General features: G+C 39.0%; 1 protein-coding gene across 5 annotated transcripts; it reads left to right on the forward strand.

Moving 5' to 3' along the window:
• The first annotated feature begins 1,272 nt into the window (after positions 1–1,272).
• CNPY2 (canopy FGF signaling regulator 2) lies at positions 1,273–17,435 on the forward strand. Of its 5 annotated transcripts, none has more exons than XM_053704968.1 (7): positions 1,273–1,399; positions 5,472–5,652; positions 6,502–6,625; positions 7,108–7,223; positions 14,591–14,788; positions 15,503–15,599; positions 17,168–17,435. In XM_053704968.1, the coding sequence occupies exons 3-7, from the start codon at positions 6,526–6,528 to the stop codon at positions 17,287–17,289; spliced, it is 633 nt and encodes a 210-aa protein (XP_053560943.1). In that variant the 5' UTR covers positions 1,273–1,399; positions 5,472–5,652; positions 6,502–6,525; the 3' UTR covers positions 17,290–17,435. The 5 variants fall into 5 exon arrangements, with proteins under 5 accessions (XP_053560943.1, XP_053560944.1, XP_053560940.1 ...); XM_053704966.1 differs by having other exon boundaries at positions 1,312–1,399; positions 5,535–5,652; XM_053704969.1 differs by lacking the exon at positions 5,472–5,652 and having other exon boundaries at positions 1,279–1,399; positions 16,893–17,435.
• Positions 17,436–17,720: the final 285 nt, after the last annotated feature.

The raw sequence follows: 17,720 nt of genomic DNA on the forward strand, positions 1-17,720 counted from the left end.
ACTTGGCCCCGTCATGAAGGGGTTAACATCCTTTTTACTGCAATTATTTTTCAATAGCCAAACTCCACCCTCCATTTGCCTTTATTGGAGGAGCCAATCTTGGATTTAGTCTGCAGACAACAAGGCTAGTCACTGTCATAAAGTTGGTATAAAATGCATTGTTTGGCAGTTGTTATCTGATAAAGCCAGTTAGAGTCAGCAGGTGCATTTTAAAGGGACAGTAAACCTACAAAACATTGTTATATAATTCTGCACATAGTGCAGAATTATATAACATTAGCTTAGTGCTAACTTTATAAATCAAAGGATTGCATAGATATTTTATTCCAAAATTAAATTTTCCTGAACTGAATGTAGCTCACCCCCGTTATGGTCTGGTAGCAGAAGCGAGCTACATTCAGTTTAATGGCGCAATTGGACGCACTGTGACTAGACAGCGTGGCCGCAAATCTCTTTTTTTAAAAATAAAAAAGACCCGCTCAGTAGAGCCAGGAGCGGAGTTCAGGAAAATTTAATGTTGGAATAAATATCTCTGCAATCCTTTGATTTATAAAGTTGGTGCTAAGCTAATGTTCTATAATTCTGCACTATATAACATTATTTTATAGATTTACTGTCCCTTTAAGTTGTATAATAAATTGGCCAATTTTCAGAGCTAAATTATATGAAAGGGGGGGGGGGGGAAATAAAAAAAATATATGGCAAAGTTGTTTCATTATACATAACATTTATACAAATGTGTTTACTGTCACTTTAAATACACAGTAGTGCAAGGTCATTTTTTTTTTTATTAGATGTAAAATAGTTTATTCAGCACAGGATATCCATAAAAAAGCCAAAAAGAAAGAACAGCACCACATTCGAAAGCATTATCTTTTAGATAGAATAGGGCTAGTTTTGATTATTATTTTTATGTCCCTTTAACTGCACTGAACGTATCATGTAGTGTCATTTACTAAGCCTTTAAAATTCACGTTTTAGAGAAAAAAAGTTTATTGGCTTTAACGGTGTGGGGTTTAAGCCACCTGGGACTTATAAGGTTACACATCTTGGCACACAAGTGGTAACTGCTTCAGTCCCAAGACCAGACAACACCGTCTGTACGGTAATGAATCCTTATATTTGCTGACTGATGGGTGACTGGGTCTCCCTAAATTAGCCACACCTCCCTCTGCCGCACACGTGGAAATTTAGCCACGCAACGCAACTAATGTCGGGTCCTTAGGATAAAGTTATAGGCGTCTTTTGTGTGCCAGTCATAAATGTTTACCCGTAGAATTGTACACAGGGAACTGTTACCGCTTGAGAAAATCACACACAGAAATATCCGTTTTGCATCATTAGGAAAATAAAAGGAGTTAAGTTATGGCGCTTTAATAGTAGTTTAGAAAAGTGACAGGTAAGAAGACAGACGATTCTTTGTTTTGATTTTTTTTTTTGTAGATGGATGGGGGCCTCGGGCTGAGTTCAGATTTCAGAAGAAGCTAGCGCCGGTGTAACCTTGGTAATGGAAACAAATGGGCTTCTTAGGATAATTAGGCATAGTTTAAGTGGACCGACAGCGCGGTGATGCATGAAAAGCACAGGGTTAATATTAGGTGCTTATAGAGAAGTTAGCATAGAGGTGCAGGGAACAGCTTTCGGATAGTTGCAGTGGTCAGTCTGGTATTATATACAGCGGTAGATTCGACTATGTGGTGGGCTATTTGTATTAAATGTAACAGGTAGCTTAACATTTTTGTGGATGATCTGGGGAGAGGGTAAAACTTGAAATGTTTAAGTAGGCGGAAGGATATAAGGGTTAACTTGGCATTTCTGCAGAAGAATCCATGGAGTTGGCATGGATGGCATATCTGCAGAAGGCTGCAATGGATTATCTTGGTATCTAGTAGAAGCGTTTGATTGTAGATTTGCATATTTGGTACAGGGGTAACTTGGTCTGTTTATGGAACGATGGTATGCCTGCATAAGGATGGAAGGGTTTGTTAGGCACGCTTGCATAAGGATGGAGAGGGTAGCTAGGCACCCTTGCGTAAGGATGGAGAGGGTAGCTAGGCACGCTTGCGTAAGGATGGAGAGGGTAGCTAGGCACGCTTGCGTAAGGATGGAGAGTGTAGCTAGGCACGCCTGCATAAGGATGAAGGGGTTTGTTAGGCATGCTTGCGTAAGGATGGAGAGTGTAGCTAGGCATGCTTGAGTAAGGATGGAGAGGGTAGCTAGGCACGCTTGCCTAAGGATGGAGAGGGCAGCTAGGCACGCTTGCGTAAGGTTGGAGAGGGTAGCTAGGCACGCCTGCATAAGGATGAAGGGGTTTGTTAGGCATGCTTGCGTAAGGATGGAGAGGGTAGCTAGGCACGCCTGCATAAGGATGGAGCGGTTTGTTAGGCATGCTTGCATAAGGATGGAGAGTGTAGCTAGGCCTGCTTGAGTAAGGATGGGAGGGTAGCTAGGCCTGCTTGCATAAGGATGGAGAGGGTAGCTAGGCCTGCTTGAGTAAGGATGGAGATGGTAGCTTGGCACGCTTGCGTAAGGATGGAGAGGGTAGCTAGGCACGCTTGAGTAAAGATGGAAAAGGTAGCTAGGCACGCTTGAGTAAAGATTGAAAAGGTAGCTAGGCATAGCTTGTGTAAGGATAAAGAGGGTAGCTAAGCATTTCTGCATTAGGATGGAGAGAGAAGCTAAGCATTCCTGCATAAGGATGGAGAGGGAAGCTAAGCATTCCTGCATAAGGATGAAGAGGGTAGCTAGGCATGCCTGCATAAGGATGGAGAGGGTAGGTAGGCATGCCTGCATAAGAATGGCAAAGGTAGCTAGGCATTCCTGCATAAGGATGAAGAGGGTAGCTAGGCATGCCTGCATAAGGATGGAGAGGGTAGGTAGGCATGCCTGCATAAGAATGGCAAAGGTAGCTAGGCATTCCTGCATAAGGATGAAGAGGGTAGCTAGGCATGCCTGCATAAGGATGGAGAGGGTAGGTAGGCATGCCTGCATAAGAATGGCAAAGGTAGCTAGGCATTCCTGCATAAGAATGGAGAAGGTAGCTTGGCATGTCTGGAGTAAGGATGGAGAAGGTAGCTAGGCATTCCTGCATAAGGATGGAGAGGGTAGCCGGGCATGTCTGGAGTAAGATGGAGACGGTAGCTAGCATTCCTGCATAGAAGGGAGAAGGTAGCTAGGGCATTCCTGCATAAGAATGGAGAAGGTAGCTAGGCATTCCTGCATAAGAATGGAGAAAGTAGCTAGGGCATTCCTGCATAAGGGTGGAGAATGAAGCTAGGCATTCCTGCATAAGCATGGAGAAGGTAGCTAGGCATTCCTGCATAAGGATGGAGAGATTAGCTAGGAACAGTGTTAGCTTGACATGTTTGCAGAAGAGTGCAGGAGGTTAGGTTGGCATGTTTATAAAATGATGCAAGGGTTTAGCAATGCTTCTATGGGGAAGGATGCCGGAATGCCTTGGCATGTTTGCGGAAGGATGTAGGATGTAATCTTTGCATATTTATATGTATGTATTTGCGTATGTGTTTTCTGTAAGAGTGTATGTGCAAGACATTACTGCATGTGCATTTGTGTGTGCTTGTGAGTTTTCGTCTGCACACTACTGTGTGTTTATGATTAGTGGCAAAATGTATAATATTAGCATAGTTTAAGTTCCTATTCAGATGTTGAAGTATAGAAGATATTAAAATAAACTCTCAAAATTGTATATTGTATTATTAAATTATATTGTCAAATACTCTGTGTGGGGGAGTTTAATTTTGGAATTAATTTTCATTCTATTTGTCATCTACTGTATGTAAGATTTTTACCACTCAATTTCCTTTCCTTTGTTTTTTGTTTAAAAATGAATGTGTGTGTGTGCAGTGTTTGTGTAGTGTACTCTGACTTCTACACTCATATATATTTTATATACAAACCCATAACAATAAAAATACATGCTCCAGGTACTCACAGAGCAATATATTACACTACAATTCCCACAATCTTCTGCTGCTAAATGTGCTACAGAGCATTTCCTCACATGTATTTTAAACCTTTTATATCTCAGTAACGTATGGTAACTTATTTACAATAAAATCTACCTCCATGCCAAATTTTATAAAGATTAGTGCAGTGTTTTTTGCTTTAGGGTCGTTAAATGAGAACGAAAGGTGCCTTTTTTAACACTAAATACTGTCAAGAATTCTCAACCAATGTCCTTTGCATTTTCAGTTACGAGGGTGCCCATAAAAATTTTAGTTTTAAGGAAATAAATTAATCTAATCCAAAGTTACAGGCACAACAAACTGGGAATGGTAAAGCTTCAGCTCTACATCACTGCAGAGCCAGGCTCAATACCAGCATAGGCCATCCTCACACAATTTTTGGTATAGGTTAGGCTAACCGCTTTTCCATCCCTTTATGGTGCAATGTACATTTTCTTAACACTTAATAAGTACAAACATTATCAGTTACAGAGTGGTTGCTCAAAACCTGTCAGTTCAAAATCTTAAAATCAGAGATTAACATTGAATGCTCTGGTCTGAGATACAGCTATAATATAGTGTGGTGTGTGTGTGTGTGTGTGTTTATACCCTTTAAAGACTATAGTGGTTTGTGCAAATTTTGCCCCAAATACCAGGGAATTTTTAAAATATTCTTGCTATCATTAAAAGGACACTGAACCCAATTTTTTTTCTTTTGTGATTTAGATAGAGCATGACATATGGGGCATGTATGACACTTGGGAGAGCTGATCAGCCTACATGAGGTGGTCGTAGGGTTGCCACCTCTGCCATGTTTTCCGGGGCACTTATGAGTTACACATGCTGCAGGGCATGCAGGGAGGAACATGTGCTGTTCATCAGAACTATTCATGTAATGTCCAGAGGCACAATACTTGTTGCGCACTGCTTACCCTTCAGCATGTGTAACTCATAAGGGTCCTGGAAAACATGGCTGAGGTGGTAGGCGAGGTATGGGGCAGCTGTCCCATATTTAATTTTTAATAAAACTATAATAACTAATTTAATTTTATATATTATATATATTTTTTAATATTACCCCCTCCCATGAAATAATGTATTTACCACAGTAAAGAGGGTCAATGGAGAGTGGTCTATTGGTGTTTAGATTGTGTGTGTGTTCCCACAACCCAGAAATGCAACTCTGCAGATATACTGTACGTCCACTTGGTTTCCTCTGCAGTCTCTCTCTCCACTGGTAATACTGATCGGGCAGAGCGTTGTTATGGCATTAACTATGATTATGCTCAAAGATTTAGAAGGTGGCGTCAATTTTACAGTTGGTTTTGTTTTTAGAAAAAAACTTAAAGTGAATGTAAATTTTCATGAATCAGTGCCTGTTTTTTAAAAATACTAATAAAAACAGGGGCACTTTCATTCATGAAAGTTTACATTGCAGCGTATTTTAGAAATACTTACCTTTTTCTTCAGTAAAGCCGGATCACCGATTTCCCCTCCCCCCCGCAGTTCCTCTCTCCTTACGTCACCAATGAGACTAAACTGATCCAATCATGCCCCTCCCCCCCCCAGAGCATCCATCTCGTGAGGCCAAGCCGTGATTGGAGGAAGCCGGTTTCGTCATTTCTGTGTAAGTTCAGCAGGAAGAAGCGGGCGGGGGATCGCCGATCCTGCTTTGGTGAAGAAAAAGGTAAGTGTTTGTAAAATACGCTGCAATGTAAACTTTCATTAATAAATGTGCCCGTTTTTAATAGTATTTTTAAAAACCGGGCACTGATTCATGAAAATTGACTTTCACTTTAAATAGACAAATTTAAATGCACATAGATGAATACATCTTTGAATAGAAACATATATGCAATATACATGTATTGGCGAAAATTCTCCTAGTAAAAGTTATCACTGTTTTAGTGTTAACGTTTTTCTCTGCATGTGCATGTGAAGCATAGCTAAATATTCTTAGTTTACCAGTATTTTAAATAATGCAGCTGCTCAGAGTGCCAGTGGGGCCTGTATTATGTCAGCCATTAACAAATTGAGTCATTACCGGATGGTGCAAGAACCTTATTCTCTCTGAGCAAGTGCTGTGTTTAAACTGCTGGTGCACGGTGCATACTTAAGTACACTTTTTTTAGAAGCATTTTTGCTAATAGATGTATATAACATAAATTATTCTATTCAAAACAGAAATGCATCCATGTGGATTCCAATTTTGGCTGGAATATCCCTTTAAAGGAACATTCTAATGCAAAAATAGCATGTCGTTTTTGTACTAGTATCTCCCACATCCTAGACGTTTAACCAAGTAAGCCAATTAGAGCATTTCATTTTTGCCCTAACCCTTCTCTCTTTGGTACTTCTTTATATGATAGAGGACTGATGGAGTGATGTGATGATCACATCACTTGATTCTCATACAGGTGTCATGACTTGAATGTTTTTCCTGCCTTTGTTGATGAAATTACCAGGGCTTTATATAATGGCTCTGCTGTACCATAACTAGGGAGCTTTATTATTTCTGTGCTTTATCAATCTACAGGTGTGAAGTGACCACTTTAGAACGATGATGTCACATGGGACTAGTTGGCTTCTTCAAGTTGTTTTGTTAGCTCTTCTCAGCTGTTGCTTTGCCAAACGAGGAGGGCAGGATGTACATTGTGGAGGTAAATAAAGTACCTGTTTAGCAGCCAACTAGAAATGTGCTTTATGCAAGTACTGCTCACACGTGCTAGTGTATTTTTGTGTTTCATATCTTTGATATAAACTTATGGTTACATGCAACTATTAAACTGCTAATCCATTCAGCCATTTCTGTATTGTGTTGTCACACCGCAGAGAAGATATGATTCTTGCTTAACAAAAAACATGTCCCCTTGTATACCAAGCAGTCTAGAATTCCATTATTGTTCTAAAATCCATTTCAATATTTGCAGTTTATTAATGTTTCCTTTGCTTTATTAAAGGCTTTAATAAGATACGTTTCTTTTGCCGTTTTATGCTGTAGCTATTTTAGTAGCCTTTAAATATTAGTCATTCATGTGATCTTATGCTGTAGACAAGATCTTCAGATCTTGATGTTCGTAATAACTGTTCAAGTGCAGCTTGAGACTATAGAGGATATTTTTTTTTTCTTTTCAATATTCAGCATGCCGTGCTCTTGTCGATGAATTGGAGTGGGAGATCTCACAGGTGGATCCAAAAAAGACAATACAAAAGGGTTCTTTCCGCATAAATCCAGATGGAAGTCAGTCAGTAATTGAGGTAAATTAGTTACTTCATTGATTAAATGCTATTCCTTATATCTGTCAGAATTTCTATGCTAATGTATTTATATGGCATAACCAAATAGCTAGGGTCATATGTGTGAGGTAAACATCTAATAGATTACAAATACAAAGAATGGATTTGCACTGAGCATATTGCTACAATGTTAATAAGATAATTATTAACCCCTTAAGGACTGGGCATTTCAGACTAAAACTTGCCCAAAAGACCAGATAATTTTTTAGCATTTTTGCCATCACTCCATTTAAACAGAAATAGAGCCTTGTTGTTTTTTTATTTACCAATCAAAACAACATAAAAAATGTTTTAGTAGATAACCGAAGGTATTGATCTAGGCTTATTTTGGTATATTTCATATCACCATTTCGCTGCAAAATGCAATAATATAAAAAAAAAAAAAAAAACTTTTTCACAAACGTTGTTCTTACTGAAATTATTTAAATACCGCTTGTGCAGTCATAACACAAATTGATGTAAAAGCTTCTCTTTATAGCATAAATGCATGGCTTGCCATTGTTTATTGGTAATTAGAAGGCCGCTAATTACATTGTGCACCACACTTCTGAAAAGGGGTTAATCAGGTATCTTGTAAGGCTAAGTTTAGCTGTAGATTGGAGATTACCCACCCAACTGATCCCTCTCTCCCCTGATCCCTACCTGCTATCTCTCCTAACAGCTCTCTTCCCTCCCTCACCATCTTAGGTACTGGCAGACAGTCTGCCAATGTGAAGTTTAACCCTTTTTAAAAAAAAAAAAATATATTTTCTGCAGTGTATGATAACCCCCTTTCCCACCTCCCTGATCCCTCCCAAACAGCTCTCTATCCCTCCCCTCTAACTAGTGTCTGCCATCTTAGGTACTGGCAGCTGTCTGCCAGTATCTAGTTCTTTATACATTTGTTCTGTAGTGTAGCTGCAGTGTAACTGCGCCCCTCATTCACCCCACCTCCCCCTTGTAAGCGATCATTTTCATTCTCCCCTCTAACTCTCCCTCGCTCCCACTCTGTGTGGATTTTTTTTCTGTAGTGTAGCAGTCCCTCCCCCCTCCTGCAATGGGCCTCCCACCTGACCCTCCTATGCCGCTACCCGATGCAGAAAGGGACATAGCCTGTCTCTCTCTGCACTTCTGCTTCTCCACTGCCCCCACTTATGGGGCATGCAGAAATAGTAGCACAATAACACCCCTGACAGGAGAACCTAAAGGACACTTAGCTCTGTAGGGTGTAGGGCCCTCTTTAATATTTCTGTCTCATAATCTGTTGACACATTACAAATACAATATTATAGGTGTCATGCCTTGAAGAGACAAAAAAAATTGTATACATATGAAAGAGTACTATTCAAACACGCTTATATTTTTTTATTTTTTGCATAAACAAGCTGTTAATTTTGATTTTGAAGCTAAAAGGAAGTGCATGTCTATAACTGCTATAGCTGCATTATACTTTCTTTCTTTTGCCCCCTTTTATGTATTTTAACTCTGCAAATTGTGGGTTTTCCAATTCTGAGAATTGGAAGTGCAAACTGCAGCCTAGCCCTGCTACATATTTTTCTTTATGGGCTCCTCCAAATAAGGCAAGTTGTAGGGGTGAGTTATGCTATTAAAAAAACACAGCGAAGTGTTAATTTGTTTTTTTAAATTTATTCATTTCTCAGCACTGGAACACCAGCTTAAAATAAAAGTATCCATTTTTAATAAATCAATTTTGAATATTGTGCAAGATCTATTGAAGTTGATTACTCAAGCATCTGCTTATATATTATTATTATTATCAGGTATTTGTAGAGCGCCAACAGATTCCGCAGCGCTATATATGTAGTTGGGTTGAGCCAGTCATATTTATATAGAGGAAAACACTCCACACACATTTTGAGATTCCTTCAGAACCATTTGGGCAAGCTATTTCCCCTATGGGTCCTGGTACAGCATGTAATGGCTAAGTGGCTTGGAGATGTCATTGAGTTGTAAAGGGGATGTAATATTGCTGGAAATATGTGCACATACTTATGTATTTGGATTTCAGGGTAGGGAATATAAAATTAACCCCTTAATGACAGCTGACGTACCAGGTACGTCACTGAAAAACTGTCACTTAACGACAATTGACGTACCTGGTACGTCAGCCGGTAAAACGAGCACTGGAAGCGATCGTTGATCGTTTCAACTGCTCTAACCGTATTGCTACAATGCCTGCATATTGAGACATTGTGCAATACGTAACTAAACTGCCGGGGACTTTCAGATCTGAAACACCCGGCAGTTTAGAGCATCGGAAGCATTTGATCGCTTCCGATGCTGGCTTCTGACAGGGTAAAGGCACTCGGCATATGAATTAAAAATGAAAAAAAACATGTTTTATATATAAAAAAAATAAAAAAGTTATATACTTTGCCTGCAGACAAGATGGTGTCTGCAGGCAAGATGGTGCCGGATGCTGCCCTTCTAAGGGCATGGCTTCAGTTTGGAGGGTGTTCCTAGCTTGCGGGCTAGTAACATCCAATCAGAGATTGCCTCTAAATGTGATCACTTATTAGAGTGATCACCATTTGCCTGATCAAGTCAATATTTGTAAATATTGACTATGACCACCATGGATCTGCCTCCCTCTCCTCACTTGTGGTTTAGTGAAGGAGAGAGACAGTCTCTGTGTTGAGAGGGAGAGTGTTATTGCGTTTAAATTTTAGAACTATCAGACCCAAAGGCTCTTTTCAGAGCCACTCTGTTGTTGGTGTTTTTTTATATATATATATATAATATTTTTTAACCCCGTCTGTGCCATTGAACTCTGCATAAGCATTGATCTTGCACAGGAGCACACAGCAGCACTTTTTTTGCTGTCTGTGCATTTTTTTAGAGGTTCATTTAAAAAAATATTTATTTTATTGTGCTGTATATCACTGCTTTAGGCATTGATTTATATTTAATATTTTTAGTTGTTGATATCACTGCTTAGGCATTGATATACAGGCTATAATGATATAAGAGCCATTAACCCCTTCTGTGCGCAGATCACTGCTTTTGGCAGTGATTAATATTTATTTAATTTTATTGTAAGACCCAAAGTCTCTTATAATAGCCATTAACCCCTTTTGTGCTGCAGATAACTGCTTTATCACTGCTTAGGCATTGATATAAATTTATTTAATTTTTTTATAAGAGCCATTAACCCCTTTTGTGCCGCAGATCACTGCTTTAGCCATTGATATCACTGCTATTTAATTTGTTTGTAAAAGCCATTAACCCCTTTTGTGCCGCAGATCACTGCTTTAGGCATTGATATCACTGCTATTTAATTTGTTTGTAAAAGCCATTAACCCCTTCTGTGCGTAGATCACTGCTTTAGGCATTAATATATATTTATAATGGCACAGCGTTTTTATACTGCTGACGAGGCTTATGCCATCCTGGCTTCAGATTCTGAAGCCTCTGCCTCTGACGCAGGCTCTGATTTTGACCCTGGTCAGTGCTCAGATACATCATCTAGTGAAATAAGTGTATCTAGAAATGAATCTAGCGCTAGTGATGTATCAGTGGCTTCTGAGCCCCCTGCCAGAAGGAGACGTGTTGCTCCAGCTGCTGAGGAGTGGGTAGTGCCTAATCTCCAGAGGCCAGATATCCCTCCTTTCACAGAAAATACTTGCATCAATCTGGATGTCACAGGATTTACCCCCCTTCAATTTATGCAGCTTTTTCTGGGGGATGATGTTTTGGGGAACATTGTCTCCCAAACTAATGTGTATGCCCAGCAATTCTGTGCTTTTTGGGCAAAGCAGCAATGCTGATGGGCATATTTCTAAAATTCTGGGCACTCACAATGCTGATGGGCATAATCAAGAATCCATCCGCTCCTACTTGAGCACTAGCCCCATCTGCTGTACCCCCATTTACAGACAGTCTATGCCTAGGCAAAGGTATGAAATGATACTTCATTTCATGCATTTTAATGACAACAGCCTTTGCCCCACTAGGGAGCACCCCCAGTTTGACAGGCTGTACAAGATCTGCCCCCTGATTACCCACTTCACTGCCAGGTTTGCAGAGGCTTATACACCTGGAAAGAATATCTGCATAGATGAATCCCTGATGAAGTATAAGGGAAGGCTGGTATTCAAGCAGTATATTCCTTCCAAGCGCTCCAGGTATGGAGTGAAAGTGTATAAGCTCTGTGAGAGCGATAGTGGGTATACTCATGCCTTCCGGGTATGAGGGAAAGGATACCCACCTTGACCCTCCAGGTTGCCCAGAATATATGGGAACCAGTGGCAAGATTGTCTGGGACCTAATTCAACCCCTAATGAACAAAGGGTACCACTTGTATCTTGATAATTTCTATACAAGTGTCCTTTTCTTCAAGCTACTGTATTGTTTTGATACAGTAGCTTGCGGTACTATCTGTAAGAACCGCATAGGATTCCCAGAGCAACTGTCACGCACCCGACTACGAAGGTGGGAGACCTTAGCTCTGCGCCAAGAGGAGCTCTTGGCAGTCAAATATAGAGACAAGAAGGATGTATACCTTCTCAGCACCATCCACACTGAAAGGACTGTGGAGGTCTCTGTACGTGGCAGAGCTGAGGTCACAAGCAAGCCAGTGTGCATCAAGGCCTATAACCGGCATATGGGTGGGGTTGATCTGGCAGATCAGCTGCTTCAGCCCTACCTAATTATGCGGAAGACAGGGACCTGGTACAAAAAGGTTGCAATTTATCTAAAATGGGTGTATTCAGGGGGCCTTGCAGAAAACAATCTGTAGTGTTTTTCTTTGAAATAGCTTACAACAGGCTCTCCTAAATCATAGTCAAAAAGCAGTGTGTGTGTAAAACTGAATATTGAAAAATTATCACCATACACTGTCTCCAATTTTATTGGCTAAAACGGTTCCATCAAAGGCGTCAAAGCACTCCATATACAATACCTTGGGGTGTCAACATTTCAAATATATACACTTTCATGCCAATAAATAGACCTGGGGTATGCGATTTGGCCCCAAACTAAAGATAGGCCTATCAGAAAAATACTCTCACTTTTAAACTAAAATTACAAGTCATAAAATTCTAACAGATTCTTCCCAAAATCCTGGCAAACCTATGCATAGGGGGCATAGGTGTACTCAGGAGGTCTTGCAGAAAACAACATGGAGTGTTTTTTTGCAATAACGTACAACAGGCTCTCCTAAATTATAGTCAAAAAGCAGTGTGTGTGTAAAATTGAAAATTCAAAAATTACCACCATAAAATGTCTCCAATTTTTTTGGCTAAAACGGTTCCATCAAATGGATCAAAGCACTCCATATACAATACCTTGGGGTGTCAACATTTCAAATATATACACTTTCATGCCAATAAATAGACCTGGGGTATGCGCTTGGCCCCAAACTAAAGATAGGCCTATCAGAAGAAATACTCTCACTTTTAACTAAAATGGCAAGTCATAAAATTGTAACAGAACCTTCCCAAAATCCTGGCAAACCTATGCATGGGGGGCATAGGTGTACTCATGAGGTGTTGCAGAAAACAACCTGGACTGTTTTCTTGCAATAACTTTTACCAAGTTCTCCAAAATCACAGCCAAAAGGCAATGTGTGTGTAAAAATAAAAAAATACCACCACACACTTTCTCCAAAGACTGGCGGTTGAATAAGTGCATGAAAAGTGTTAAAATACCAGCATTTGAAATACCCTAGGGTGTCTACTTTTCAAAAATATATGGGTTGTTGGGGGTAAATTACATTAGCCGGCTTCAGAAATGTTCCAAATAGGACATGGTTGCATGATGACAGATGTGAAAATTTCAAGTTGGAAAACTGGAATGCGCCCCCTAAAAATAAGGCCTTTTAGCCCTCAGAGAACCCGACACACCTATACATGGGTAGTATCACTGTACTCAGGAGATGTTGTTGAACACATATTGAGGTGTTTTTTGGCAGTAACATATAACAGGAACTGAGAATCCATGCCTAAAGTACAATGTGTGTGAAAAATAACACAAACAAATGACTACCCAAAAGTTTGACAAAGACTGGTGGTTGAATTAGTGCATGGAAAGTGTTAAAATACCAGCATTTGAAATACCCTAGGGTGTCTACTTTTCAAAAATATATGGGTTGTTGGGGGTAAATTACATTGGCCAGCTTCAGAAATGTTCCAAATAGGACATGGGTGCATGATGACAGATGTGAAAATTTCAAGTCGGAAAACTGGAATGCGCCCCCCTATTCATGGGTGGTATCACTGTACTCAGGAGATGTTGCTAAACACATATTGGGGTGTTATTTGGCAGTAACCCTTAACGTTCTCAGTACATGTATTCTTAAATTGCTATTTAGTCAAAAATTCACTACTTTATTTTTTTTCTTTTAAAAATTTGGCATTGATTGGTGGTAAAATGGTTGCATCAAGAGAGTCAAAATACCCCAAGTTCAATACCTTAGGTTGTCTTCTTTTTAAAAAATATATACATGTGAAGGGTTATTCAGTGATTCCTGACAGATATCAGTGTTCCAATGTAACTATCGCTAGTTTTGAAAAAAATTTATTTGGAAATAGCAACGTGCTACTTGTACTTATTGCCCTATAACTTGCAAAAGAAGCAAGGGGCATATAAACATTGGGTATTTCTAAACTTAGGACAAAAAACTGAAACTATTTAGCATGGGTGTTTTTTGGTGGTTGTAGATGTGTAATAGATTTTGGGGGTCAAATTTAGAAAAAGTGTTTTTTTTTTTCCATTTTTTCATCATATTTTATAAAATAAATTATAGTAAATTATAAGATATGATGAAAATAATGGTATTTTTAGAAAGTTAATTTAATGGCGAGAAAAACGGTATATAATATGTGTGGGTACAGTAAATGAGTAAGAGGAAAACTACAGCTAAACACAAACACAACAGAAATGTAAAAATAGCCATTGTCATTAAGGGTAAGAAAATTGAAAAATGGTCCAGTCATTAAGGGGTTAAACCCACTTTGCTTTCACCTATTTGTGGGCAAGGAAGCTGGCTCCAGTGGATCTACTTCCTTTCCAATCCAGCCCACCAAGTATAAACAAGAGCTTCCTAGAACTTTTTGTTCTAAAAGAGCCCAGAAGCTAAACTGTATGTGCATAGCACAGTTTTATTATACTGAAAAATATACTTTACTTTTACACACTATGTTTGTCTTTTACCGATCCATTTATAGCCAATTAAATGTTTCTAGTTGAAAAATATGAAACCACATATTCTAAATGTTATGTGGTACACACTAAATGATATACCTACACTGTGTATGCATGACTGTTACAATTAGAAATATTTACTCTGATCAAAAGATGCATAATATGCTTTACTGCACATACTCCAGGTTCCATATGCTCGGACAGAAGCTCATTTAATGGAAGTTTTAGAGCTAGTGTGTGAAAAGATGCTTGAATATGGAGAGAAAACTGAACCAGTCACCCACCGGAAAAGCTACGAGCGCATTCTCTCTCGGGATGGAAAAAAGATGGATGCTTCTGGGATCAATTTTGACAAAGAAGTGATGTCCAACCTGAAATTTACTGTGAGTTTGACTGCACCACAAGTTAATCATGTGTTGTGAACATGGTTTGAATTTGATGAAATATGTGAGGAATGGATGTGTTGACCTTTTATTGACCATCTCAAATTTTATACACCAAACAGTCATGAGCTTTGGGGATTCTGTTAAAATATACACATTTAGATGGTCCAAATGTATGTGGGCTACTCAGATCTTTAAAACCCATGCACAGAGTTGGTTTCCTGTCTCAATGTGTGCCGCACTACAGACCACATCAATCAATTAGGGTGGCTGAGTTATATGGCAGTTATGTTTGTTAAAAACACTTCTGCAATAAGATTACAAAATACCATCTAATGGCAGTAATGTACTGGTATTTTGATATGTTGTTATTGCTGAATTATGCTGTTATTTTTAGCGGATATGAATATTTAGTAATTCCAATACTTCTGGAAGCAGCGGAAACACTAGAAGGAACAATTACTTGAGTATTGCAAAACGTGTAAATATGATACATGTATCAAATAGTCACCAGAAATAAGTTGTCTACAACAAGATGATCTGTAGTATATCAGTCTACACTTTAGATCCCTGTTGTTTCCAAGCTGTGGTTCATAAGGTACTCCCTTGATTCCTATTGTTCTAGATCATACTGATGTATAAATGGTAAGTTTTACGCAGCACTTATGCGTTATTGAAACTGATAAACTGATTATTGTTCCATTGTTTTCCCAGTGTGAGCGAATTGTAGAGGAATATGAGGATGAACTGATTGAGTTCTTTTCTCATGAAACAGAAAATGTTAAGGACAAACTTTGCAGCAAGCGTACAGGTAAATTTTATATTATTTATATCTACATTGTCCTTTTACACATAAATGCCTTATAACTAAATTTAACATATTTTATCATCAACTTATAGCCAGGGTCCTCTACTGCAGTGTTTCTCAACCGCAGCCCTCAGGTACCCCCAACAGGTCAGGTTTTGATTATAGCTGAACTAGAGCACAGGTGAAATAATCAGCTGATCAGTAACCATGGTTACTAACCTGCTCTCACCCATCAGCTGATTATTTCACCTGTGCTCTAGTTCAGCTATAATCAAAACCTGGCCTGTTGGAAGTACTTGAGGACGGTTGAGAAACACTGCTCTGCTGCATTTTGTCTAAACACTCCACCTCTGCAACTCTCCACTGCACTTGTCAATTATGCATTCAGTACTTCTGTACAGGCCTCGTTGTGATCTTAATGCGTATAAAGGTGGCCACTCTTTTCAGTGCCGCATTTATTCTTGTTAAAGTGAAACACACAGAAAAGGATAAATGTACGTCCTATTAAAAAAATACTGTAATGTGTCTCTTAGGGGACATTAAATACTGAATAAATGTTAGTCATAACAATGTATTTAAATATTGAACAAATTAGTGTAAAGTTTTAGTCTCCATAAGGTAAAGGACAAAACTATGTTGTAATGTAGAATTCCATAGGTTTAGAAGCTTTTATTGTTTTATCTTAGCTCCTCTACTGAGGCAAGTAAATGAGTTGCTATAGTAACAGTTTTAAATGTACCTTCTTATTTCTCAGTCCATTGCATTGCAGTTGAATAGTTAAGGTGATGATAAATCCTAGCGATTGTGAAACGCTAGGATTTACCATTGGAGCAAATAAAGGGGACTATCAGTCATGAAGCATAAAATACTTCATGCTGAAAGTTCCTTTATTTGTTTGCAGCGTTGACCGCACTGAGCTGCTAAGGCAGCCCACGGCAGAACACTATTTGACTGAGAGGTGATTTTTCCACCTCTTAGCCAATAGCTGTGCGGGAAATTCTGCTTGGCGCCAGATTTTGCGCACAGCTATTCACTAAGAGGTGGAAACGTCACCTCTCAGCCAAATATAGCGTTCTGCCGTGGGCTGTCTGAGCAGCTCAGAGCGGCGAACACTGCAAACAAATAAAGGAGCTTTCAGCATGAAGTATTTTATACTTCATGACTGAAAGTCCCCTTTATTTGTTCCAATGGTAAATCCTAGCGTTTCACGAACGCTAGGATTTACAATCACTTTAAGACAGATTGGTAGAGAGATTTCAGGGATATTCCATTAATTATTATTTTTGTTTGTTTCAGATCTTTGTGATCATGCTGTGCATATACCTCATGATGAACTTTGACTTGTTCTGCATTAGAATACTTTATACTTTTCTACTTGGACCATAGCTATTCCAAAATTGATTACAGTTGGAGTTAGGGCAAATGTGGACAGTGATATATTTAAATTTGTGCACAAGTTAATTTTTATTACCCTAAATGTGAGAGACCTAATTAAAAATCAGGACTTTTATCAGCCTGGTTTAACTAGCGGAAGACATATCAATATATTTGTCTGTGTGTTGTACACTCAGGAGTTTCATCGTTGAATAGAACATTTATTTCTCTGCAAACTTTATCTTGGGACACTGCAGAACCACATACCAAGGAGAAACAGTTAAATAATCAAAGAGGTGGATTTGTTCCAGAAACATGAAACATATCAACGCGTAAAGAGCTGGATCCTCGCGGTAGAAGATACTTAAGTCCTCCAGACCTTTTTGATGTACTTTTGGTTCTCATCCCTTCTGTGCCTCATTTTATATTTATGATGATTTAATAAAATTCAGTTCATGTTGGAAATGCCGTTCCTAGTTCCTTGTGTTTAGCAATTTATATTTCATTTTATTAATGGCATATTTTGAACAATATGTTTTATTATTTTTATTTCTTATGAAACTGATACTTGATCTTTGTACTATGTAGGGCAGACATCTTCAAACTTGGCTCTCCAGAGGTTTTGGAACTACATTCCCATGATGCTCAGCCAGCATATCAGCTGGCTGAGCATCATGGGAAATGTAGTTCCAAAACCTCTGGAGGGCCAAGTTTGAGGATGTCTGATGTAGGGTGATGGGCTAACATGAA

This window comes from Bombina bombina, chromosome 3 (assembly GCF_027579735.1).
Source record: "Bombina bombina isolate aBomBom1 chromosome 3, aBomBom1.pri, whole genome shotgun sequence".
NCBI classification, from domain to species: Eukaryota; Metazoa; Chordata; class Amphibia; order Anura; family Bombinatoridae; genus Bombina; species Bombina bombina.